This window comes from Gopherus evgoodei, chromosome 10 (assembly GCF_007399415.2).
Source record: "Gopherus evgoodei ecotype Sinaloan lineage chromosome 10, rGopEvg1_v1.p, whole genome shotgun sequence".
Taxonomy (NCBI): domain Eukaryota; kingdom Metazoa; phylum Chordata; order Testudines; family Testudinidae; genus Gopherus; species Gopherus evgoodei.
The window spans coordinates 78,015,251-78,039,977 of record NC_044331.1 but is presented as its reverse complement, the minus strand read 5'-3'; the positions used below and the strand labels follow the sequence as shown (position 1 = coordinate 78,039,977).

General features: G+C 46.6%; 1 protein-coding gene across 6 annotated transcripts; it reads left to right on the top strand.

Annotated features, from left to right (window-relative positions):
- Positions 1-1,151: 1,151 nt before the first annotated feature.
- Positions 1,152-24,237, top strand: DHRS7B (dehydrogenase/reductase 7B). 6 transcript variants are annotated; one of them, XM_030577866.1, is made up of 8 exons: positions 6,181-6,587; positions 8,289-8,454; positions 10,680-10,861; positions 14,786-14,901; positions 16,539-16,749; positions 18,070-18,162; positions 20,552-20,704; positions 22,590-24,237. In XM_030577866.1, the coding sequence occupies exons 2-8, from the start codon at positions 8,312-8,314 to the stop codon at positions 22,793-22,795; spliced, it is 1,104 nt and encodes a 367-aa protein (XP_030433726.1). In that variant the 5' UTR covers positions 6,181-6,587; positions 8,289-8,311; the 3' UTR covers positions 22,796-24,237. The 6 variants fall into 6 exon arrangements, with proteins under 6 accessions (XP_030433727.1, XP_030433728.1, XP_030433726.1 ...); XM_030577867.1 differs by lacking the exons at positions 6,181-6,587; positions 8,289-8,454 and adding an exon at positions 1,152-1,255; XM_030577868.1 differs by lacking the exons at positions 6,181-6,587; positions 8,289-8,454 and adding an exon at positions 4,852-5,022.
- Positions 24,238-24,727: the final 490 nt, after the last annotated feature.

Here is a 24,727-nt window from a genome sequence, read left to right as displayed (position 1 = left end):
CTAGTTACTGGGGCCTCAGAACTGACAGACTGCAGGATGCTCTTAAAATATAATTTTACCCAGGGGTGCTGGAACTAGGGGTTCTGCTGCACCCCCTGGGTTGAAGTGGTTTCCATCATATAAAGGGTTTACAGTTTAGTTCAGTGACTTTCAGTACCCCCCTCTATAAATACTGTTCCAACACCACTGGTTTGAATATCCACTGATATTCTCTACTCCATATATAGCACTGCGATACTATCTCAATTCTCCTTCACCTCCAATGGAGGATTCGCCATAGAAACACATATCTAATAAGAGTAAGGAGCACAAAAATGGGGATCCGTTTGGACGCATATTGAAACCTACAGTGGCCACAGCATCACTACCAGGCCCCATAATAATGCCCCCATTACCACACCTCTCCCTCAATAGATACTGACTTCCCCTCCCTGAACTAGCCTTTTGGGGCTGAGCAAGGAAGGCTGGTGTCCTGCTACCCCTTTCGTCTGGGTGTGATTTAGGGCAAGAGGGACAGACACAAGGCCTACTCCTCCTTTGAAGTCATTGCTGTCTTTCCACCCTTTCTGCTTCCTCTTTTCCCACGTGCCCCATTATTTCCCTCCCTTCATTAGGGGAGGTACCACTACTCTTTCTGGAGCTAAGGCTCCATTGCCGGCTCTGTCGCTTTTCACCTCAAGGGCCCCCAAGCCTGTGGCTGCCCACTCCACCCTGCCGCAGAGGGGCAGCAGGAGGAGGAGAAGGAACCACAGGCCTTGCGGCCTAGTTAGAGGCTGCACACCACAGCTCCCAGTGCTGGGTGGGAACCCCCAGAGCTACCAGGGGCTGCCCTGGAAATCCCAGAACACGTTTCCCGGTGATTTTCAAGCTTCACACCTTGTAACACTGACACAGCCCCCGCCCTGTGCCTGGGTAATGTAGGGGCAGACCCCGAGCTTTGGAATCCCAGCGAGGCAAGGGGACCAGCTTATCCTGGACACGGGGCGGGGGTGTGTGTGTCTTTCTCTGCCTAGCGGAACCCCATGGAGGAGCCTATGTTTCCCGCCCGAAGCGTAAGTGAGGTCGGACCCATTGGTCCGTTCCTTCAATCATCCGCTCCGGTCCGAAGCGGGCAACATCCGCCTCGCGCCGGCGCACCCCCAGCGAAGGAACCGCCTCGCTCCTGGTGACGCGAAGGGGGCGGGGAGCGCGTTCATTGGTCAGCCGACGAAGCCCGGCCACTTCCGGCTGTGGTCATGGTGACCGGGATAGCCAGGTAGGGTAGGAAGTGGGGCGCGAGGGTCCCGCCCCTGCAGGGCAAGGTGGGGGTCGCGGGGGTGGCCCCGGCTCTGGGGTGGGGTCGGGTCGGGCTCCGTGTGGGGACTGGGCTGTACCAAAGCTACGGAAGGAAGGAAGGAAGGGCAGCCTGGGTCGGGGGCCTGGCTCTGGAGAGCTGCTGGTCCGGCTGGGGGCCCAGCCCCGTGGGCTTTGGGGCGGAGCGAGCCCGGCTGAGACTCCTCGTGCAAGGCGGGGAGATGGGCACTGGCAGTGGGGCGGGGTCCTTGCTGATGTGCTTGTTCCCGTCACCTCCCTCCAACAACCCCATCTCGCCGGGCGTGGGAGGGAGGCCTCGTAAAAGGGTCCTGCTGAGGTTCACGACGCTGCAGCCTTGCGACCCCAAGGACGTTGGGCAGAGGGAGACGCGATCAAGCCCGTCGGCTGTAACTTCTGGGTGTTACTTCTCTTCCCTGCACACTTGTTGGTAATAGGAACTGAGAGATGGTGAGAAAGGGCAGGGGACGGAGAAATTCCTGGGAAAGCAGCCCTAGAAGTGAGCGGCTGCCTGCAGCTGTGCTGCAAAAACTGCTTTTTGGTATGGCAAACATCATGTGGCTCTCCTCGGAGGAACCCTGGTCCACTTGACATTAGTAGATCTGATTTAGAATGACTTCTGCTGTCAGATTATTATGGTACGGAGAGATTAGAGAAAAGGGGCATAAAGATAAGTAGCCTAAGGGACTGGTAAAGTCTGTTGTCTGGAACCTGAAAGGGAGAGTGGGCATGAAGACTAGTGAGTTGCAGAGGCATCACTGGAGAAGGAAGGTGGATCTGGCCAGTTCTGTTGGCTTTTCTTTGCTGAGTTAAATTTAGTTATGACAATTAAAGGGGCTAGTTCTGTAACTAAGTGTGAAATTTGAAAAGCTTAATTCTGAGATGTAATTGCAATCTATGATATGAAGAATTTGTGTGTGGTGACCAGTTCTTTAGCTACAGGAGGGTACAAAATCAAATTACTATTAACAGACAGCTGTTAATAATTTATAGTCTTGGGTAATGGGATAAGGAACATGTTGACCTCTAGGTTACCAATTCAAATCCATCCCAACACAGTAGTAGTGACCAAAAGTCATTGCTGTCTGATGGCTGTTAAATGGCCTATATGACATAGAGCTGCATCTCAAGCCAGGTCTACATGAGAAACTTTTGCCAGTCTATAAATGTTAGTTTGAGGGAGTAGCTATTTGCATTTGGGGGGTTTTGACATTTGTATGCTGACAAAATTCCTAGTGTAAAGGCAGTTATGCCTACCCCAAATTTTTTTTGCTGGTATAGTTTATATCATTTGGGGAACAAACTAAGCTTTGCAGTAAAAGTACTCTTTTGACAGTGAAAAATGTGTCTATACTAGTATGATTTGCCAGTAAAACTATTCTGGAAAACCTCTTTTAGTGTAGGTCTGGTCTTTGTTTGGGTCCTAGTGGATACCTGTCAACATCAGAAAAATCACAGCTGGCACCTTTGTTGGTAGTCTCAGCAAAGAGGCTATAAACAGAATGAGTTGTACAAACTGAACTACCCCATAGATGTAGTCCGTAGAGGTCAGGAAGGCTGGTAAGACAGTGTGTGAGGAGGGAAGGAAATTGCATCACTGCTGTCCATACTGTATCTTAGGGCTTGTCTACACTGGCACTTTACAGCGCTGCAGTATTCTCTCAGGGGTGTGAAGAAAAACACCTCCGAGCACAGAAAGTTTCAGTGCTGTAAAGCACCAGTGTAGACAGTGCACCAGCGCTAGAAGCTAGGCCCCTCATGGAGGTGGTCTTTTTAGAGTGCTGGGACTACACAAGCAACATTAAAGTGCTGCCAGTGTAGACTAGCCCTGAGTCTGTGAATAAAGATAAATGCAGGGCTCTCAAGCCAATACCTTTCACTGCTGTTATACTCACTAATTATAACTTAAAGAACACAAGGGAGGAGGGTGAAATTGGAGATAGGTTAATTTCACCAAAATATTTCAGATGTGTTTGGTCTGACAGAATAATTTTTAGTAAGATATTCTTTTTGGCTTTTGAATCTTTTTCCTATGTTTGTCAGTGTTTGAAATTGTGCACTACTCCAAGCACCTCAGCAGAGGACTTAAAAAGGAGGATTTAGAAATAAAGTTGTATTATCAAAAAAAATTGCTAAGATTAAGAATGATCTGTCCTGAACTCTCAATCTGGCAGTCAAGTGCTGAAAACATTCATTTTTTCCTGTCTCATGTGGAGATCACTGTATTGTATAATGTCCACATGTCAAATCATACGCAACACTGTGACATTTCCTATTGAAATACAGATATTGTTTGACTTAAGATACGGTTTGTAGTAATGTCTACAAGATGGGCAGCTTGTAGAAACAAAGGTGCAAAACCTCAAGCCTCAAAGTAATACAACTATGTCCATTTAAAAACACCCCCCCTGAAACCACTGATCTGATCTGTTGCTTTCCATTGTGTTCTACTATGTCCAACAAAATTCAAAACCAAGATCCTTACCACTTATGGTTCTTAGAGCATCCATGGTGCTCTTTGTAAGAGTAAGAGAGTTAACCATGACATCCTGGCCAAACTCCAACTTGGGTTATTGCAGGCTCTCTCCCTAAATTCCCTCTGCCTTTTCAGATGGATACAGAAGTTTTGAATTTCTGTGTCGTGTTGGTGAGTTCTGTGGAATGGCCACCGAGTGCCATGTTAGAAGTTTTAGTGATAACTGATTGTCTTTGACTAGTTTTCACATTATTTACAGTTCATAGGGTCCTTTGGAACAAATGGTGTTATGTAAATGTAAACTACTGGTTTTAGGTAACTTAGTTGTTTACATGTGTAGGAGTGCGTGGCCACCCTTCTCCGTCAGTCTTGGAGGGAGGCCATGCCCCCTCACTCAGGTCCCTAACAAGGCAAGGGTTACTGGGGAAATAGCAGTTTCTAAGGCAGGGGTGGGCAAACTATGGCCCCGGGGCCACATCCAGCCTTTCAGACTTTTTAATCTGGTCCTCGAGCTCTTGCCAGTGCTGTGGCTCCTGTAAGCAGCGGCATGTCCCCACTCTGACTCCTATGCATAGGGGCAACCGGGGGCTCTGCACACTGCCCCTGCCCCAGGTACCACCCCCGCAGCTCCCATTAGCTGGGAACCGTGACCAATGGGAGCTACAGTGGTGGCGCCTGCAGACTGGGCAGCTCACAGAGCCACCTGGCTGCACCTCCGTGTAGGAGCTGGAGGGGGGACATGCCGCTGCTTCCGGGAGCGGCTTGAGGTAAGCACTGCCCAGAGCCTGCACCCCTGACCCCCTCCCATGCTCCAGCCCTGAGCCCCCTCCTGCCTTCTGAACCCATTGGTTCGGTCCCAGCCTGGAGCCCCCTCCCGCACTCTGAACTCATTTCTGGCCCTCCCCCAGAGCCTGCACCCCGAGCCGGAGCCCTCATCTCCTCCCGCAACCCAACCCCCAATTTCGTGAGTATTTATGGCCTGCCATACAATTTCCATACCCAGATGTAGTCCTTGGGCCAAAAGGTTTGCCCACCCCTGTTCTAAGGGCTTGTCTACACTACCGGCAGGATCGACGGGCAGTGATCGATCCAGCAGGGGGTTGATATATCGTGTCTAATGTAAATCGATTGCTGATCGCTCTAGCGTTGATTCCGGTACTCCACATCAACGAGAAGCACAAGGGGAATGGATAGGAGAGTGTCTCCCGTAGACACACCACAGTGAAGATGCCACGGTAAGTAGATCTAAGTACATCAACTTCAGCTACGTTATTCACGTAGCTGAAGTTGTGTAACTTAGATCGATCCCCTCCCGTAGTGTAGACCATCCCTAAGGCCCTGGTCCTTTAGGCAGGGCCAGGCACCAGAGAGTCCAGGGGGTCAGGCCCTGAAGCAGGGCCTGAGCACCAAACAGTTGGACATCCTGGCTCTGGCAGACAGCAGACCAACACAAGTCTGTTGGCCTAAGGTAGGGAGGGTGCTATCCAGGGGTGAGGTTGGCAGCAAGGGGTAGGGGGACCCTGGCCCACCCTATTGCACCAGGTCCCAGCCCAGAGCCCTAACAGTGGGGGAGATTTCCACCACTGGGTCAGTGGAGATGCGACTCAAACACTGACCTGGATTCAGGCAACAACACAACCTGACTATCATCTGGTATCCCTGGGCTACTTCCTATACTCTCCTCATGGTATACCTGTTGTTCGGGGTTCTGCTCCAACTCCCCGAGGTACACTGCTAATGGCAACTCTCTGGGTCCTCATCGCTGTACAGGTCTCCATTGGGTTCAGTTCTTGGCAGGACGCATTTGTCTCCTCCAGCAGCTCCAGCCCAAATGAGCTGCAGGGCCTGCCTTTTATTCTTCCTGTCCCACCCCTCTGCTTCCGGCAGGGTGGGTGTGGGTGTCCTGGCTTTGCCCATTGGGAGGCAGATGGGGGAGGCCAAGCCCCCTTGCTACAACATGGATTTAATCACTTCACTGTTAAACCTGTATGTTTTTCTTATCAAATTCTGAATTAGTCTTTGAACCTCAGTCTGTCTTTTGCAGAGAACTCTCATGTGGTCACATGGAAGTTCTGAGTTTGTTACCAATTAAAAATTGCTGTTCACTTTTCATAAGATCATTGTAGCAGTTTAATAGGTGATGTTTCTATAGCACTTTTTTGAAGTCTTAGCTGATCTTAGGTGTGATTTAAATTTCTCTCCAAAGTAGTCAGCTCAGTAAAGAGATTAACTGATATGAAACATAAACAGCTCTGGGCCAAACACTTAAGACATTGGGACATGTTAAGGATGGAGAAAGGAGGGTTTTGTTTTTGTTTTTGAAATGTAGTGTGATCCAGTTTCAGGGTTTCTACTCCACTGGAAAGCTGAACTACACTTGGAACATGCTCCTACTCTGCAGAGCTCTCAGCTAATCCATGAGTCTTTCCTTGCCCCTGCAAAGTACATAACATTCTTTATTCGTCCTGGTAGCTTCACTTCAGTCCCATCAGCACTAGCTTAAAAAATTCAGCCTCTCTCTCTTCAAAGATTATTTTTGTTTTGTTTTTTTTTCTTGTTCTTCTCTATATCTATATAAGCAAGGGGACCTAAATGACTCTCGCATCTCCAAGGTCACAGACAGTGTTCCTGATGTCTGTTGCTAGAAGCTGTTCTTGGCAATTTCCTGCCAGTGTTGGAGTGAAAGTGGCTGCTTGGCCTCCTGCCACTTCCCAGTTTAGATTTGTCTGCCCCGTGTCACCAGACCAGAGGGGGAGACTATCACAGGAAGCCACTGCTGGCAAGGGAGCTCTTTTCTAAGGTAGGAGATTGTACTTTCTTCAGACCAAAGACAGTAGCTATCATAGTACAGGGCTGCACTTCTTCCAGCACAGTCACTTCCCTACATAGGGGCTCTTCTCTCTTTTTGTTTTATTTTTTAAATGAGACTCTTCGCTTTCTAAAAATACCCTCACAGTTGCTACCATTTGTCACGTAAAGGACAACGTGATTCTAGGAGGCTGGAGTTACAGGAGAATAGGTATTATGAGAGACAGTTCTTCACCATGTAACTGTCTTGGATTTGCGGTTTTTCATAGAGCCCCTTGGTACTTTAACTTGTCTGTGGGGCTTTAGTGCTCTCTTGTACTTGATAGACAGGCCCTTTCACTCTTTCTGATGTCTTCTACCTTCTGTTTGTTTTGTTTTGAGGGGGGAAATTATTTGCATGTGTGGCTTTGATCTGTTTTATGCTATTTTGTCTTTTTGACAAATTCCCAATAATTTGTATTTGTTTATATTCATTACATTTTTATTTACCCTCCTATTCTCCTCCCCCGCAATCTGTATGTTCTTCTGTGCTTTTGGGGGTTGTGAGAGTTATGATCAGTGATTTGCGACAGTTATGAGCTTGGAGTCCCCTCTTCTCCAGATAATTTGGTGTCATCTTAAACCTTCCTTCTAGCTGTCAGAAAAAGGTAGTAGATCCAAGTCTTGGAATGGTTATGGTGGAATCTTGAACTTTGAAGCTGAAAGTCTGGGGAATGTCCATTGCATCTTAAATTAACCAGCACGGTTGATATATGGGCTGCCTCCTCGAATCTCTTCCTGAGATCCCTTTAGTTACCGTGAAATTTCATCAGGTTGTAGGCCTTCTGACCTTCTTTCCACAACCTTTTGAGTATTACAACTTGACATTTTGTGCTGTGGATAAAGTCCTTGTTGATTCCTAGCCTGCATTCCTTCCCCAGTTCACAACTACTCATTCCTTCAACCCCTCCACCAAGTAAACCTCAAGAAAACTGATCAGGGCACATTCTGATACCCTGTTGTGTCAGCAAAGATGCTGTGCTCAGTGAAACTGATAGTACCCTGCTTAATAAATGAGAGCACACCCTGTACTGAATTCCTTGGTTTCTGTGGCCATTCATTCCAAGTTGGGGCTGCCTCCACACTATCTGTCAGTCGTTAGCTGTATATAAACTCTCACAGCACGACACAACTACTAAGGGCTAGATCCGTTTCCCATTAAAAGGGAATTCTGTTGACTTTAATGGGAGCTGCAGTAGTGCCCAAGGTGAGAGGTAGTCTTGCCTTTCGTGAACCACTGAAATCCTTTCCATCAGGAAGTTAGTCTAACTGGCAGCTAGTAGGAACTACTTCTGTCCACCCCTTTTATGTATTTAGGGACTATCAAGCAGTGTCCAGATTCCCTCTGATACTTACAAGCACAGGCTATTCCATATATTGACCAGAAAGCAAGGTAGGATAGGGTTTTCTATTCAAGCTATGACTAGTGAGTGAAACCCTCCCTGGAGTTTCCAACCCCAGATGCCAGGAGAGTAGCTCCCTTCTCGAATCAATCCTAAAATGTTCTGAATGGTGGGGTCATCAGGCTATGCATTCTGTCCTTATTTCCATAATTCAATTGCTTGACAGTTCCTTAATGGTTTTAAATTCCACTGGCAGTGTTGGTCCCTGGTGATGTTCTTGATTGAATGAAGGACCTTTGCTCTCCCCATAGAAATATAGACTGTAGAACGGCGAATGGAATGCAGTAACCTGGTGCCGTGTTTACTTGGGGCAAACTGTCCTCCAGCACCAAGAGACCCAGAGTGGACTAAGGTATTTTCTCTGTTGACCATGGAATCCGAGACGGTTGTTCCTTGGGCGCGGATGTTTACAAGATGGTTTGTAGTTTTTTACTTCCTATCCATTTTCTGTTGGTGCTGCCTTTTGCTTTAATTGGATTCTCAAAAACCACAAGTGAAGAAAACAGCAGATCAATGGGAGCTTTCACCAGCTAATAGGGAGCCACACATACACAAGTCACCTTCTTCTGCACAGCCTTTTTACCTCAAGTCATGTGACTGTGAGGAATGGGGATAGTTGCTGGTATCCATGTTGTTACGTTTTTTTCATCCTCTTGTCTGGTTAATGGTTTCGCTGTTGGCCACTGCTGCAACTCTTATGCCATAGTGATGCTTTCCAAAGCACTGAAGTGTTCCAGCACTGCAGATGAGATGTACTTGGTACATAATGCACCAAAGAAAGGGATAAAGTGTGTTTGTGAGCATAAACAAAAGCCTTTGTAAACATGACGTCTTAGCATTCCTCTTCCGTATTTACTGTTTCAGTGACATCCATATTAAGCTTGTTCAGTTTTACAAGTCAGAGAAATGAGTGGGGTTTTTCTTTTACCTGTAGGTTGATCCTGAAATTGGAGCAGAGCTTAGTGATCTAGGTCTGAGGTACTTTAGCAGTTCTTTCCTATTCTTATACCTCTCCAAGACAATTAAGATCAACCATGTTGTCCCTGATCTCTGTCCTAAGGTCTCAAGCCTGACTGAGTTGGGGCTTTCTTTGTCCTGGGATTCTTGTTTACAGAATTCCATTTCAATTCCATCCTCAGAGTCTCTCAGTGGCTGGCAAGTCTTCCTATTCAGGTAGGTATCTCTGATCATTCATATCCCCCCTGTTTCACCAGTTCTCTCTTCCTGGAAATTGTAAAATCAAAGTCCTGCTGCTGGTTGTGCATCTGGTCCACTGTGATCTTGAGGTGGAGATTAGGTCACTTGTCCAGTTTCCCCATGCATAAATATGGAAATAATAGAAAATGGGCAACAAAAACTAATTAGAGGTACAGAAAAGCTTCCAGATGAGGGAATCAAAAAGACAGAACTGCCTAGATTAGAGAGGAGCTGAATAAGTAGTGATATGATAGAAAAGAATAAAAAGTGTGGTGTAAAGAGGTGGTGAGTCAGGCACTCATTTATGTTCTTTCAGAATGCAAAAACAAGGGGATGCTCAATGCAATTAAAAAGCAGATGACTTTTTTGGTCAGTAAACCAGATGACTGATCCCCACAACAGCCTAGTGCAGTAGGTAATTCTAATCAGTGTGAACTTGGATGCTGCAGAATTGCTATAGATAACAGATGGGAATTGTCCATATCCTGTAGAACAGGGTGGTTAGCACAGTCATTGTAAAACTGGTTAGAAGGTATTATATCGGCACTGTACATATGGGGAAACAGAGGCAAGAGGTTAAGGGCCAGATTTCCAGAATAGCTCAGCTCCCTTATAGGCACCTCAATTAAGTGGCCAGCTCCCAGTGAAAACCGAATTGGACATCTACCCTGCCATAACTTGTTCCAAACACAAAGGGCAGTGCCAGGGCTCTTGCCTCCCAGTTTGGCACTCAAACTCCAGCTCATGGCCTCCTCTTGTTCTCTGTGGGTATGTCTACACATTAAGGAAAAACCCGTGGCTGGCCCATGCCAGCCGACTAAGGCTCAAAGGGCTCAGGCTGCAGGGCTGCTGCATAGACTTCCGGGCTTAGGAACCCGCCCACCTCACAAGGTGGATTGGCTTATATCCACCTGGAATAACATACAGGTACTTGTCTGTTATGATCAGCGTTTCGATACTGTGGCGATGAATGCTATAGAAAAATCCAAGATGTTTTTAGAGTACCATAGATGTGCAGACACTTCCCAGCCCAAGGAGCATGTGGTCCAACTGTGTCATGCAGAGAGTGAACAAAAATGTAAAACGAGAGAAAAGGAGGCTGTTGGAAATGGAATCTCTGAGCCTAACTTTGTAACATGGTACCTTAAAATGTCCAAAACCAAACGTCCTGTTGTGATGCTCAAATTGGCATTTAAGTGTTTAAAATGGGCATTTACATGATACTACCAATTTTGTACATGATTTTGACATTTCCCTGAATGTGTCCACATGAAAAGTGGGTCCTCTGTGCTGGAGAGGGGCCAGGATGTGGGGCAGAGAGTGGATAAGTGTATGTTAGTGTCTTAATCTGGTCAACATCCTAAAGGGAAAAAGAGTCACCAATAGGTTTCAATCTCTTCCTAGCTTTGCTGGCTGTGAAATGCTCATTTGCTTTCATTTTGTAGCTCCAGGAAGAACATTCACAGAGGGAAGCTCATGGATCTCACCTTCACAGCCATTGTCCCACTGCTTCTCGGCAGCGTGGGGCTCTTTGCCCTCTTCAGGCTGCTGCAGCGAATGAGGATGCGAGCCTACCTCCAGGATGCAGTAGTGGTGATCACAGGAGCTACATCTGGTCTGGGGAAAGGTGGGTCTCCAAGCACACTGCAAGGTGGCGGGAGGCTGGGATGCAAGGAGTATGAATGAAGAGGAATTGTTTGTTTGGAGCCACACCCTTGTGACTATGTAACCGCACGGAGCAGAATGTTTCTGTGCCTTTGCACCTTGGAGAGGTAATGGGAACAGCTGTACATCTAAACCAGTCACGGCCACCCAAACTACACACTTCCACATAGGATACCAGACCTCAGCTCTTACTAGAAAGGCCCCTGTTGTTTGTTTATATAAACTTGAGAGCTCATAGAAGTGGTAGCAGACCCTATACTGTCAGGGGCCTTTGCCCACCTAACATACTGGGAAAGCCAGGAGAGCAGACTGATAGATCCTACAGATACATGCAGGCCTTTGGAGCTGTGCTCCGGCTCTGCTCCCGCTCCAGGCAAAAACCTGCAGCTCCACTGCTCCGAAGCTGCTCCGCGCTCAGCACCAGGCTCTGCTCCAAAGCCCTGGATACATGGAAAATTCAAAGACTATTATATCAACTTTATAAATGCTAGATGTATTTGTATGGGCTAGGGATTATATTCTGGCTCCATGGGAAAGATACAGGAGTTTTATACAGGGACTAAATCATTGGAGGAGGGGGGCAATTTAATCCAAATCTCTGGATTGGTAATAAGTTTGGAGAAGCATCACATTGCATAGACTGGTTTGACCTGATTAAAGAGGTCTAGTAAACAAGGAACTGAAAACCTTATCACATGATGCCCCTGACTTGGAGAGAGAGAGGCCACTCACATCTGATCCGAGAACTTACATGGGACTGTGAGGGACAGGCCCTGCAAAAGGACCTGGCATCTTTTAAAACTTGCTAGGGTCTCTGTGTGAAAGATGGGTGACCCTTGGTAAGCTAGACATGTGTACATGAGTTGTTCATTGTTTCAAGATTTGTCTTCTCCGAAATGCTGTTGTTCTGAATAAATACTTTGCTTTATGAAAGCTGGCTGGTCCCTGATTAACCCTGTCATTGTCACTGAGAGAACAGGACTGCAGGCACTGAACTAAAGTCAGGCCTGCTGAGGGGATTACAGAGAATCACCAGAGAAACTGCACCCTAAATCTCCAGTCTATAGGGAGAGTGTTGTGGGACTCCCTAGAAGCCTGAGACCTAAGTGGGGCAACCTCAAGGAGGATGTGAAGGGCTTAAAGGTGCAATTACCTCAAGAACTGTGACACAGCTCATTTCTGTAAGACCTTCTGGAGCTGGTGGTCTGGACTTGTCTCCTCTTGTACTTCCAGATTATCTTTTCCCCAGTCTGTTCCTGTCCACAGTTATGGGGCATGCTTCTATGCATGCTTCTCTCTCCTTGGGTACAAATCCCAAGTGGGCAAATTTTAAGTTCAAACACCCCACCCTACTACTGTCAATGGGAGCCAAGAATTTTAAGAAATGCAAAGGTGGTGCATTCGAACAGCCATCAAGTATGTGACCTGGTAGCTTTTGTCAGTGGGAGACTTACGCGCAGCCTGGGTGGATGTGCTCTATAATTCTTCTTCCCAGAATTGCCTTAGAAAAGCTTCTTGGGCTTACGGTGTCCTTTCTGCTGTCTTGTGACTTCTCGTTGTCACTTGTACAGCTTGTGTACGTCCTACCTTTTTGTGTGGATTTGTCCTTGAGGAGCAGCACCCTCGGTAGCGGAATGGTCAAAATATACTGGATGCCCATCTCAGGCAGTCAGAACTGAAGAGCTGCACGTGTGAGGAGTATCATGTTTCCTGACTGGAAGAGAGACAGAACCAGTGTCCTGGGTCAGACCTTTGAAGTCCAAGTAGTGTATTGCAATTTAAAGACCATCACGTTTATTGGGAGTCGCTTTCCTACTTGTTGCTTTTCAACTAAGGAGCAAGAAGGGATCCTCCCAGCCCAAAATTCTTATCCCTTTTTAAAATTTTAGTTCCACTCACTATGCAATCAGTTTTCTTCTCTTATTGGCTCTGTTGCATTAAAACCCCAAGCAGAGCTTATGCCATCTTTTTCCTGGGGCTATTTATACATTGACACATCTAATTACCCTTGGCATTGTATTGTTCCACACCCTTAGATGTCATCACAAAGCAGTCCAGCGTAATTAATAAGGGATTTACTTCATTAGGTCATGATCAAAGGGCGTGGAAGGACCTAAAGCTGCACTAGTAGTTAAGAATTACACCAGAAATAAATAGCCCTGAGAGGGATAACATCATGTTATTTTTTTGTTGCCTTTTCTTAAGGGTTAGAATAATAGTAGCTGGATGGATAAGAGTTATCATCAGGGCCCTACCAAATTCACAGCCATGAAAAACATGTCTCAGACTGTGAAATCTGGTCTTTTGTTTGCCCTTACCCTATATTATACAGATTTCACTGGGGAGACCAACATTTCTCAAATTGGGCGTCCCGACCCAAAAGGGAGTTGCAGGGGGGTCACAGGGTTATTTGGGGGGGTCACAATATTGTCACCCTTCTGAATTGCCTTCAGATCTGGGTGGCTGGCAAGCAGTGACTGTTAGCTAGGCACCCAGCTCTGATGGCAGCGCCCTGCCAGCAGCAGCGCAGAAGTAAGGGTTGCAATACCATCCCATGCCATCCTTACTTCTGCATTGCTGCTGCTGGTGGCGGCTCTGCCTTCAGAGCTGGGCTACCCAGCAGCTACAGCCACTCTCCAGCTGCCCAGCTCTGAAGGCAGCGCCGCCGCCAGCCAGCACAGAAGTAAGGGCAGCAGTACTGCAACCCTCCCTACAATAACCCTGCGAACCCCCCACAACTCCTTTTGTGATCAGGACCCCTAAATTACAACATCGTGAAATTTCAGCTTTAAATAGCTGAAATAATGAAATTTACTATTTAAAAAACCCTATTATGAAATTGACCAAAATGGACTGTGAATTAGGGATGTAAAATAGTAAATGGTTAGCCAGTAAGCATTAGTCTTACCAGTTAACTGCCCTGTTAACCACAGCCATGCCAACCGGCCGACAGCCCCAGCGGTTAACAGGTTAAACAATATAATTTTAATAACTGAAACGGTTAACTTTTTAAAACAATATTTACATCCCTACCATGAATTTGGTAGGGCCCTAGTAATCATCTCACTGCAATGGCAGGATGCATTCTCCCTTCATAGAGAATAAAGCTGCAATTATACATGACCCTAGTGCATTTGGCTAGGAATGATTTTCCAAGGCCCCTGATGTTGCAGATGCCTGAAGAGGCAGTGTGTCCATGTGTTATGTTCCTCCTCCCCCTCTCTCTCCACCTTCCAATGGCATAAGTCATTTGTTTCTAGTCCAGGAATGTTCAAATACTGGACCTTAAACTACAACTTTGATTTACAGAAAAACTAATTGAGATCCTTTTTCGAGGTGATGATTTTCATTGCACTGGCAGCTAGAGGCTAAGGCCCCTGTGTGCTGGGCACTGTATACACACAACAAAAAGACGGTCCTTGCCCAAAAGACCTTACTTTACATTTTAAGACTAGGGACAACAGGTAGACATGGGGAACGTAAGGGGACAGTAACATAGTTATGAGCAGTGACTAGAACACACCAACTGCCAAACAGTTGTCAAGTGTTTCTAAAAGACAGAGCTTCTCTCTTACTCCAAGACCTTTCTGCTGGGACTCGTGCTTCTGAAGCAGCCTAGCTTTTCAGACAAAAGATGAAAAATTAAGATACTACTTTAAAAATAAAAAGCTTTTTTATTAGAAATGTGGTATAAAGAAAGTGCATCTTGCTATAAGTTTAAGATTCTGTTGGCATGTTTGTGAGATGATTTGGTCACATAATCTATATGGCCACCTCCAACCCATGCTAATGGGATCTTTAGTGCACGTCTCCAGCTATAAAATAGATACGAAATCTGTTCCTGGCATTAAAACATCTGCTCTTCTTTTATCCCCTTCCTCCAAAGAATGTGCAAAAGCTTTCCATGCAGCTGGTTCCAGACTGGTGCTTTGTGGCAGAAATGGTGAGAGACTACAGGACCTGGTGCAGGAGCTCTCTGCCAAGGCCAATCACGCAAAGAATGTAAGTATAGGGAGAGAACGGGCTATCGCATCCTGGTACTGGGATTGCTGTTCATGCCATTACAAGATATGCAGAATTTCTTGTTGAATGTATTGAATGAGAAAGTTGCAATCCTGCAGTTATCAGCAATTTATGCTGCATGTATGGGAGTATAATCTAGTGATGTGTCCTGTCTTGCAGAAAATGTTCATGAGTCAACTGTCTTAAAAATGATCCATGATTTAACAAACCATGTGTGTGCATGCAGGATGTAGACCTGTACCCCTGGCAGAGTAACTTAATTGACTTTAATTTTGTTTTTGATCTCTATTTATAAAATTGATTGGATAAAAGGGTAGTATCTGGCCACTGAAGGTGCAGGCATAATCCCAGGATAATAGTACAGGCTGGGACTCTTGGACTATATCAGACTCATTTTATCTAACAAAGTAGTAACACACTGGTGCAAGAGAGATTCCAGGGGGATCGCACATGCTCACTCCCTGCCTGACAGCTGGTGTTGGGAGCAGGCCAAAGTGCAGTGCACTCCAGCTATGCTGCACTGGTTTATTGACCCACAGAGGGCTGTTACATGGTGGCACAACTTAGAACTGTCGTAGGGAGGTGCAAAGGTGACTTAAAGCTGCCTTTTGATCGTCTCCCTCACCTTGTTCCTGCACCAAGTGCAGAAATGGAGCAACATAGAACTGAGGCCCTTAGCTGTATCTCCCTCTGTCCTATCAACACATCCCCCCAAGCAGGGCAGAACAAACTGGAGGGATGTGTGTATGGTACCTCCATGCACTCTGACATCTACTTCCACAACTCTAAGCAACACAAGAATCTTCTGCTGTGCTCTTGGGCCAGTTTCCTCATTAAATAGTTCTTTGTCTTTGGTATTTCCACCCTTCACATCACCACTAACCCTTCCCTAATGCAGAAGGGTGATCCATGTTTATAAAGTGTTAACAGTTCACTGTGGCTCAAATCCCCAGTAGTTTGAGGATGTGGATAGGAAAGAAGAGTGGACTCTTTGTGATAGGCTTCCGTGGGACAGTCCCTGACAGGATATCACAGGTAGAAAATTGATCTCCAGGCCACTCCATTTCATTACCCTTGTTATTTCCAGTGCTGGGAAGATCAAGAGGTGGCCCAGTTCTAAGGATCATAGAGTTCTAAGATGTGGCCAATGGCAGCCACCCTCTATACCAGTAATACTCAGACCCCAATATTTCAGGATCAACATAGCCCAAAAGAGTGACAGAAGTATGAATTCATTCTTTAATTAACCAAACCTCAGTCTAAGTATCACTGCTCCATGCTGTGGATGTGTGATCTGAGATTGACATGGTCCCAGCATGCAGTTCTTCAGATTTGAGCAGAAAGCCTTGTGGAGCAAGATGGAACATTGCATGCTGGGATCTGTAGTTTCTTTAATCCATACCAAAGGAAATGGAAATTTACTCTGTTGATGATTGTGGGTTCCTTGCAAGTAGCCACTGCAGCCTATGATTGGACAAAGGCTGGGTGCTCCTGCCTTCTCAGCTTTGAAGGTAAAGACCTCTTCTTTGCACCTTCTCCCTAAGAAACGGGAACGAATGGGCAGAATGGGTAGGAGTCCCAAAGAAATCTTTTCCTAACATGTAGTTTGTTCACAGATACACAAACCTTTCACTGTGATCTTTGACCTCTCTGATACTAAAATGGTGGTAAGTGCTGCTGAAGAGATCCTGAAGTGTGTGGGTCATGTGGACATACTGATCAACAATGCAGGGATCAGTTACCGAGGCTCGATATTGGACACGGGGATGGATGTGGACAAAAAAGTGATGGAAACCAACTACTTTGGTCCTATAGCATTCACAAAAGGTATATACCACGTATCCCTTCCTCGTGCATTCAGGCTGGGCTTAGCTCGTCAGATTGGGATTACCCCTGCCCGTTGTCCTTGCCTCGCCAGCAGTTCTAACTGCTCACCATTGTCCTCCACTTTACGTTGCCACCCCATTCTTAATCCTATTAAGATTCTTCAGAAAAACCCTCTTGAACTCTGTCTTTGCTCTCTCACTTCTCAGAGGCCCTTGCACTAGAATCATTTCTTCCGTAATTGTTGCGTACCCATATTTGTGTAGCCCTGGTGACAGCCCTAGTTTTAGTCTGGTTTGGAAAAGTTTCTGTGTAGACAGCAAAACTGGGATCCCTCTGGGAAGTGGTTACCTGACAAGTTTAGAAATATTGAAACCAAGAGCAAAAGCTCCTTTATGACTTCCAAGAGGAGTTTCCTTCTGCCAAGCCACAGAGGGTTAGAAAAAGACAGACACACCCTTCTTTCTCTACACAGAAGTGATTTGCCTCTCCTCCCCTTGTAAGGTTTCTGTTGCTCCCTGGTGCATCCTGCCACTTTTGCTGTAGAATGTAAACCCTCCAGTCCTGCCTAAAATTGCCCAGAATTCAGATGGGCTCAGCAAAGCCTGTCTTCTGTGAACTGTGCTTAGTTGCTTTGGCTTAACTAGAATCTGTTGTGCTCTTATCCATGACCTTGTGCAGGTGTGTGTGTGTGTGTGTGTGATTGTAGTGCTTGATGGTGAGGATCAGGGCATACTGCGTTAGATGCTGTACAAACATTTGGTAAAGTCTATCTACATTGCTCTTCAAACTGCCTTTGATTCTAGTTCAGTAGATATTTCAAGAGATGCCTTGTTCTCCCCTCTGCCCTGGCAGAACCCCAGAGAGCACAGCCGGTTTTCTATCCCAGCTGAAGCTGCAGTTAGTGTTCAGGTTTAAAATGATAATCATGGTGCACACAACCCTTTTGACTCCCAAGGAGGATGGTTCATGAGTCATTAGGAGTGTGTAGAATAGTTCATGATGCAAGAGGCCTCTGGTATTGCAGTCTCAAGTGGAGCTGGAAGATTTTGGGGGGGGGGGGGGGCAGGGAGGGGAAGAGAGAAGAACCAGGAGAGAATGGATGATCTTGGCATTGCTTAATCTGGGGCCTAACGAGGGGCTTTCATTTTAACATGAGCATCTTGTTAACCACTGTCCCCTGGCCCTGCTCCTAAATTGGATCAGCAGACCTTAGATGATCCCAGGTTTCGTAGTGGCACTGCTCTGATAAACACTGATTCTGGGTAGCAGTAACAGCAATTATTGTTTTTCTGAATGAGTCTCCCCTCCCTCTCTCTCTAGCTCTTCTGCCCTCCATGATCAAAAGACAACAAGGCCACATTGTGGTGATCAGCAGCATTCAAGGCAAAATAAGCATTCCTTTCAGATCAGCATGTAAGTACAGGACCTGTATGCAGGATGGGGAATAGGAGTCCGGGGCTGAATATTTGGATACTATTTCCACTGCTCTCATCCTTGGAGGAGGCACTATGCATGGAATGCAAGAGCTGTGGAACATTCTCAATGTGGGCTCAACCCTCTGACACAGTGGTCAGAAGTGTTCAAGGGAAGGGAGCCTTGATCACAAGTCTTAAAATCTTCATAGACTGAAGCACTGCTCTAAAATTCTCAGGGGAGGGCAGGCCAGGATCCTTCTTCCTTACCCTGACGGCTTCATGGCATCATCCATACTAATGTCTGAGAACCCCTGCAAACTTTAGTTACTAGGATTTAGTTCATAATCATATTGCCGTTTATTCATGCTCTTTTCCTGGCTGCTGCGTGACAGTTCTCCCTGGGTGTAAGGATCCTGGAACATAGAAGCATATCCTGTTACTTAAAGAGGACAGTAAATTGTACGCTGCCTTACCAAAAAATGCATAAGCAGATAAGGTCTTTGGCATGAAGAGCCTGCAGTCGAATCTGGACATATAAGGGTAATCACCCAGACTCAAGACGAGAGCCATCTGTGAAAAAGTTAGTGTAGGAGACCTCAAGGAAATAGGGATTTGAAAGGAGAGAGGGAGAGTGCTTGAAACACGGGAAATCGGAGACCATTTCAAGCATAGACTGCAGGGTGAAAAGAAGGTACAAAGCTGAGAGATAAGAGGGAACAGAGAATAAGGAGGAATGCAAATTAATAGAACTGTAAAGAGTCTGGTAAGGGAGGAACTTGAACTTGATGTAGACGGAGAGGGGAAGCCAGTGAAGGGTTTCAAGAAGAGGTTGTGATGTGGTTAGAGCAGCAGCAGAAGATAACAATGGTGACGTTTTGAAAAGCTCGTGCTCCAATACGTTTGTTAGCCTATAAGGTGCCACAGAACTCTCTGCTGTTTTGAATAGATTAAATTGAGGGAGAACAAGATGAGAGGTGGAAGCTGAAGTAGCTGATACAATATGCCCCAGGCACGGACCTAGGTTTTGGAAGTTGGGATGATGAAAGGGATACGGATTTTAGAGACCACATAAAGGTGACAGGACTTAATGAGAGACTGAATGTGGGGTGGAGTAGGGAAGAAAAGAGATGCCGATTATCTAGTCTTGCAGACTCCATGATGAGGGAGGATTAGAGTGTTCCTATTGGACTGGGAAGAGAGACTTTGGGCAGAGGCTCAGTTGAGGTGCGGGGATGCATGGAAAGGAGGTGAACAAATCCTGCCCTAGGCTGTATGACTTCTCTCTGCTTCCACCTTGTTGTGTGAGCAGGATTTTAATTAAGTAAACGTATTTGAAAGAAGCCATTCCCTGGGCCTGCTATATGCCTGGTCATAACAGGCCCTGCTGTCCTGCTATTGGGAATTATTTTCCCGCTCTGCCTCAACACAAGAACAAATGGATATAAACTAGACATTAGGAAGTTTAGTCTTGAAATTAGACGAAGGTTTCTAACCATTTAGAGGAGTGAAGTTCTGGAACAGCCTTCCAAGGGGAGTAGTGGGGGCAAAAGACATATCTGGCTTCATAAACTTATCAAGCTTAGTCTTGGAGGGGATGGTATGATGGGATAGCCTAATTTTGGCAATTAATTGATGTTTGATTATTAGCAGGTAAATAGGCCCAATAGTCTGTGATGGGTTCTTAGATGGGGTGGGATCTGAGTTACTACAGAGAATTCTTTCCTGGGTGCTGGCTGGTGAGTCTTGCCCACATGCTCGGCGATTAACTGATCACCATATTTGGGGTTGGGAAGGAATTTTCCACCAAGGCAGATTGGCAGAGGCCCTGGGGGATTTTCGCCTTCCTCTGCAGCATGGGGCACAGGTCACTTGCTGGAGGATTCTCTGCACCTTGAGGTCTTTAAACCACGATTTGAGGACTTCAGTAGCTCAGACATAGGTTAGGGGGTTGATACAGGAGTGGGTGGGTGAGATTCTGTGGCCTGTGTTGTGCAGGAGATCAGACTAGATGATCATAATGGTGTCTTCTGACCTTAAAGTCTATGAGTCTAACCATGTATTTCCTCAGTTGCTCTTCTATGCTGAACTCCAGCTCTCATCAAATGTGAGAAGCAGCATTGATTGTTCTAGGGCCTTCTGCCCAAGTCAGATATGAAGCCCTGTATCCTGGCTAGCTTCCAACTTGGGTAATGACCTTTTGCCTTTTGAAAATGCCTCTAACTTCCATTAAGAGTTGCTATTCTTCACTCTTGTAACAAAGCAATAGAGTGTTGCAGTGTGCTGTTAAATGGTGCTGTGCCCTAGTGCCAAAGGGGTTGCAGGTGAAAAAATTAGTGTGAACCCTGCTCCTCCTCCCTCTGACTGCATGCCCAAGCTGTGTTTTGCAGATGCAGCCTCCAAGCATGCCACCCAGGCCTTTTTTGACTGCCTGCGAGCGGAGATGGAACAGTATGAAATCGATGTGACTGTTGTGAGCCCTGGTTATATTCAGACAAATCTGTCTGTCAATGCTGTAACTGCAGATGGATCTCGCTATGGAGGTGAGGATTGGCTCTCTGTACTCATAGGAAACAAGATCACTTCTCTGTTAAGAAAGTGCTCTCAACGCCTCCACCTCTGCAGTTTGCCAGCTCTCCATGTTGCAGGCAAGAGAGTGATTGCATTAGCAGAGTTCTACAAAAGGGTTGCATCGGCCTCAGGAGTTTGGGGAATAGGGTTTGCCTCAGGGAATGGCTTTGGATGCTGGCTGCAGAGGTGTCCCCAAGGAGTAGCACTAAAAGCTGAGATCTCTCACAAAGAATAAATTGCTACTTGGGGGTTATACAGGGACCTCAAGGGGCTTTAAATTGTACATAGAAGCTGGCATTTTTAACAAGCCAATTCTGTGGCATGCCACACCTGTTTGAAACAAGCTTAATTGACAGTATCAGAGGCATAGCCATGTTAGTCTGTATCCGAGGAGTCCGGTGGCACCTTAAAAACTAACAGATTTATTTGGGAATAAGCTTTCGTGGGTAAAAAAAACCACTTCTTCAGATGCGAAGTGTGTGTTTTTTTTTTTACCCACAAAAGCTTATGCCCAATGTGACAAAGTTCCTCCTCTACCTTGGTGGGTCCTGCGCTTATTGACAGATTTGCTCACCTCACAGATTTACCCTGTGGGTCAGGAAACAACCCAGAGAGCTTCCCCTCTGGTAGAAGCCACAGTCCAGGTCAATTCCTCCTGTGTTTGATTAGGAGTTGGGAGGTCTGGGGGGAACTCGGGCCCTCCCTCTACTCTGGGTTCCAGCCCAGGGCCCTGTGGACTGCAGCTGTCTAGAGTGCCTCTTGGTACAGTTGTGCGATAGCTACAACTCCCTGGGCTACTTCCCCATGGCCTCCTCCCAACACCTTCTTTGTCCTCACCACTGGACCTTCCTCCTGGTGTCCGATAACACTTGTACTTCTCAGTCCTCCTGTAGTATACCTACCCACTCTCAGCTTCTTGCACACCTCCTGCTCCCCAGTTCCTTGCACGCACTTCCTCTCTTCTGGTTCCCTTTGGCCTGAGTGGAGTGAGCCCTTTTATAGCATCAGAGGGGCCTTAATTAGAGTCAGGTATTTTCATTAGCCTGGAGCTGCCCCTGCTGTGGTCACTCAGGGAACAGAAAACCGCTTATCCAGTGGCCAGTATATCTCCCTTCTACTACTCTGCTGTTCCCAACTGGTCTGGGTCTATCACACCAAAAAACCCCACCTGTTAGTATGTAAGGTGCCACCAGACTCCTCATTGTTTTAATTGACAGTGTTTCTTACAGTGTTGCTGTAGCCATATTGGTCCCAGCATATTAGAGAGAAGGTAGATGAGGTAATATCTTTTATTGGACCAACTTCTATTGATTAAAAAAAAAAAAATTTACCTCATCCACCCGGGGTCTCCGTTTCTTACAGGGATACAAAGAATATACAATAGAAAGGAGGCAGTTAGTTGAGAGGGAAGGAGACACACAAGTTCAGATTACTGAATTATAGCTCCAGCTGAGCTTTGGGGAATATGGAAACTCTCCATATTCTCCCTCACTTCAGCCAGTCAATATGCACCTGGTATTTATGCAGTCAAATGGCAGCAAGTGAAACTTGTGAGCACGTTCAATATTGGAGCCTCCATCCATAACTGAATTAAAATGTCTAATAATGCTTCTGGTGGATCATATGGTTCAGTGGTGGAGCAATGGCCTGGGATCTGGGAGGAACCCATCTACTGACGTGAGCTCAGCCATCACTCCAAACTTGGGCTCCCAACAAACCCATCTGAAATTGGTTTAAAAGCAAGAATCTTATTGACAACAAAACACTGTGTGAGCTGAGCTTTCCTGGGGAAATAGCCCTTCAGAAATGAGTGGTTACCTGCTGCCATCCATGCTGATTTCCCTTTGCTCTTTACAGTTATGGACAAGAACACCATTGAAGGCAGAACAGCTGCAGAGGTGGCTCAGGTGGTTCTTAATGCAGTGGGGCAGAAGAAGAAGGAGGTGCTCGTCGCTGGCTTACTGCCTTCCCTGGCTGTTTACCTGCGAACTCTGTCCCCCCGACTCTTCTTCACCTTCATGGCATCTAGAGCAAGGAAGGAGAGGAAAGCAAAGGACTCTTAGTCAGAGCTCAGCTCCCCTAGGCATTGACTAGGAAAAGAAAATGAACTCAGGCATCTTGGCTTTGTCTATGGATGTGTTACTTCAAGAAACAAATTTAAAAGGTTGCATCTTACCATTGTGTGCAGAGTTGGAAGTTCCATGCAGATCACGGGAGGCCCACGGTGCCAGAAAACAGTGCCTCGCTGTCACCTAGAGATGGCTTCATCTTCTACAGGTGAACTGGCTGAAGCTGCAGGGGATGATAGCTGAGGAGAACCTTTCCCACTCTCCCCACCCTCATTTTGAGTTTTATTGCTCTCCAGTGAGTGGGAACCAGTGCTGGCTAAGGTCAAGCACACGCAGATAGATGGTTGCTTTCCCCACACAGTGCTCCCAGGGAACTTCAGTCCTCACCCAGGAGCTCTCCAGAGCAGAGTCTGCCCCCAGTCCGATCCAGAAGTTATCCCTTGGGTTGAAATGTTCTGCTGTGTCCCTAGTACACAGCATCACTTGATTTAAGCCAAAATTAACTGTTCAGTGCTGCTTTTTAAACAGTTTAAAGTGCTCAGGTCCAGGTTAGGAATGACACCATGGATATCTGCACTGGATGGAGCACGAGTGACCCATTAAGCCACCTAGCCTTCAGGTCAGTTTTTGAATTAGCCTTTTTCTAAAGTAGCTGTAGAAAGACAAGCCCTCCACAGCAGTGTTCGGCTCCAGTGCGCGTTGCTGCCAGGTAAGCACTGAATCCCCGTGAAAGATGGTGGCGGCGGCGGCATCATCATCATGAACCTTTGACTGTAAAACACTCAGACCCTAGCATTGTTCTGCTGTGTGCCTAGAGCAAGGAATAAGCTGTGACCCCTTTGGTGCCAAGCAACAAGCCTCGTGATGACAAGGGGTGGGAAGTGAACTTGTAGGTGCAGCTAATGGAGACAGACCCATATGGTTTTACCTGTTTTAAAGCCATTGTGTGTTAATTGGGACCTGTTATCCCAAAATACAGTGTGGAAGCAGTATCCTGCTAAACAACTTCAGCATTGAGGCTCCAGGGAGAGGACACTATCTGTCTCTTCTCCCATTTTCCCTGTGCCCAACGGAGCATCTCCCTCACAGAGGGAGGCAGGACACTCATCCCTTCTCCTGAACTCTGGTTACTAGTGGGAAGGTTAGAATCTGTACCCTATAGCACGGTGGTGTTGCTCAATTTTCTATTTGTTTGATAGGTCAGGCAGAAGGGGAGCGGACTCATTCTTAGCTTCCTTATTAAAAAAAAAACAAACAAAACTGATAGCAGAAAGAGTAAAATCCATCCATATCGAATCCCTGCATTCAGCTGCTAGCCCCTGTCCTGTGCCTATTCTTAAGTCTCCATGTCTGCACACTTTACCACTCTTGCACGTGTCCCGCCTGTAAGTGCACCTCAAATGTTGGAAATAAAAGTTGCATTCTGTTTCCCCTCAGGGTTTGAAATGAAGTGTTTTGTGCTGCAGCCCCTGTCAGGCAAGGCAGCTGAAGCCAATTTGGGGGCATTCCTGTGCTGGTGCGGGGAGTTAAGATGACATTCTAGCACCATACACCTTAGTCCTAGCCCCTGCTGGCTTGGGCAGAGTCTCACTTGGAGAGTTGCCCTCTCCAGCTTCTATTCAGGCAAGAGCGAGTTGTCGTGCAGGGCAGCCGTTTGCAAGGGTGAGGGGCTTGGAGGGCCTTCCCCTCTGAAACCTGCTTCAGGTTTTCCCCTTGAAGTACTGAATTGCTTCTGCTTTGTGGGGACCCTTGCCCCTGAAAGCCCTAGCAAAACATTATATTGTAGAGCTGGTAACAGGATAAACATTACAGCTCCTTGGACGGCTGACACCACAAGCTTCCTGTGTAAAATCTCAGAGCTGAAGTTATGGCTAGTGGAAGCTTTCTGGTGCACTACCTGAAGCTGAAGGGTCTCCCAGCCAAGAC

Excerpts from the sequence above, each read along its gene's own strand:
- DHRS7B (XM_030577866.1), top strand. The coding sequence starts at position 8,312 with ATGGAATGCAGTAACCTGGTGCCGTGTTTACTTGGGGCAAACTGTCCT. Across the intron at positions 16,750-18,069 it reads TCCTATAGCATTCACAAAAG|CTCTTCTGCCCTCCATGATC; the intron begins GTATATACCACG and ends CTCTCTCTCTAG. Across the intron at positions 18,163-20,551 it reads CATTCCTTTCAGATCAGCAT|ATGCAGCCTCCAAGCATGCC; the intron begins GTAAGTACAGGA and ends TGTGTTTTGCAG.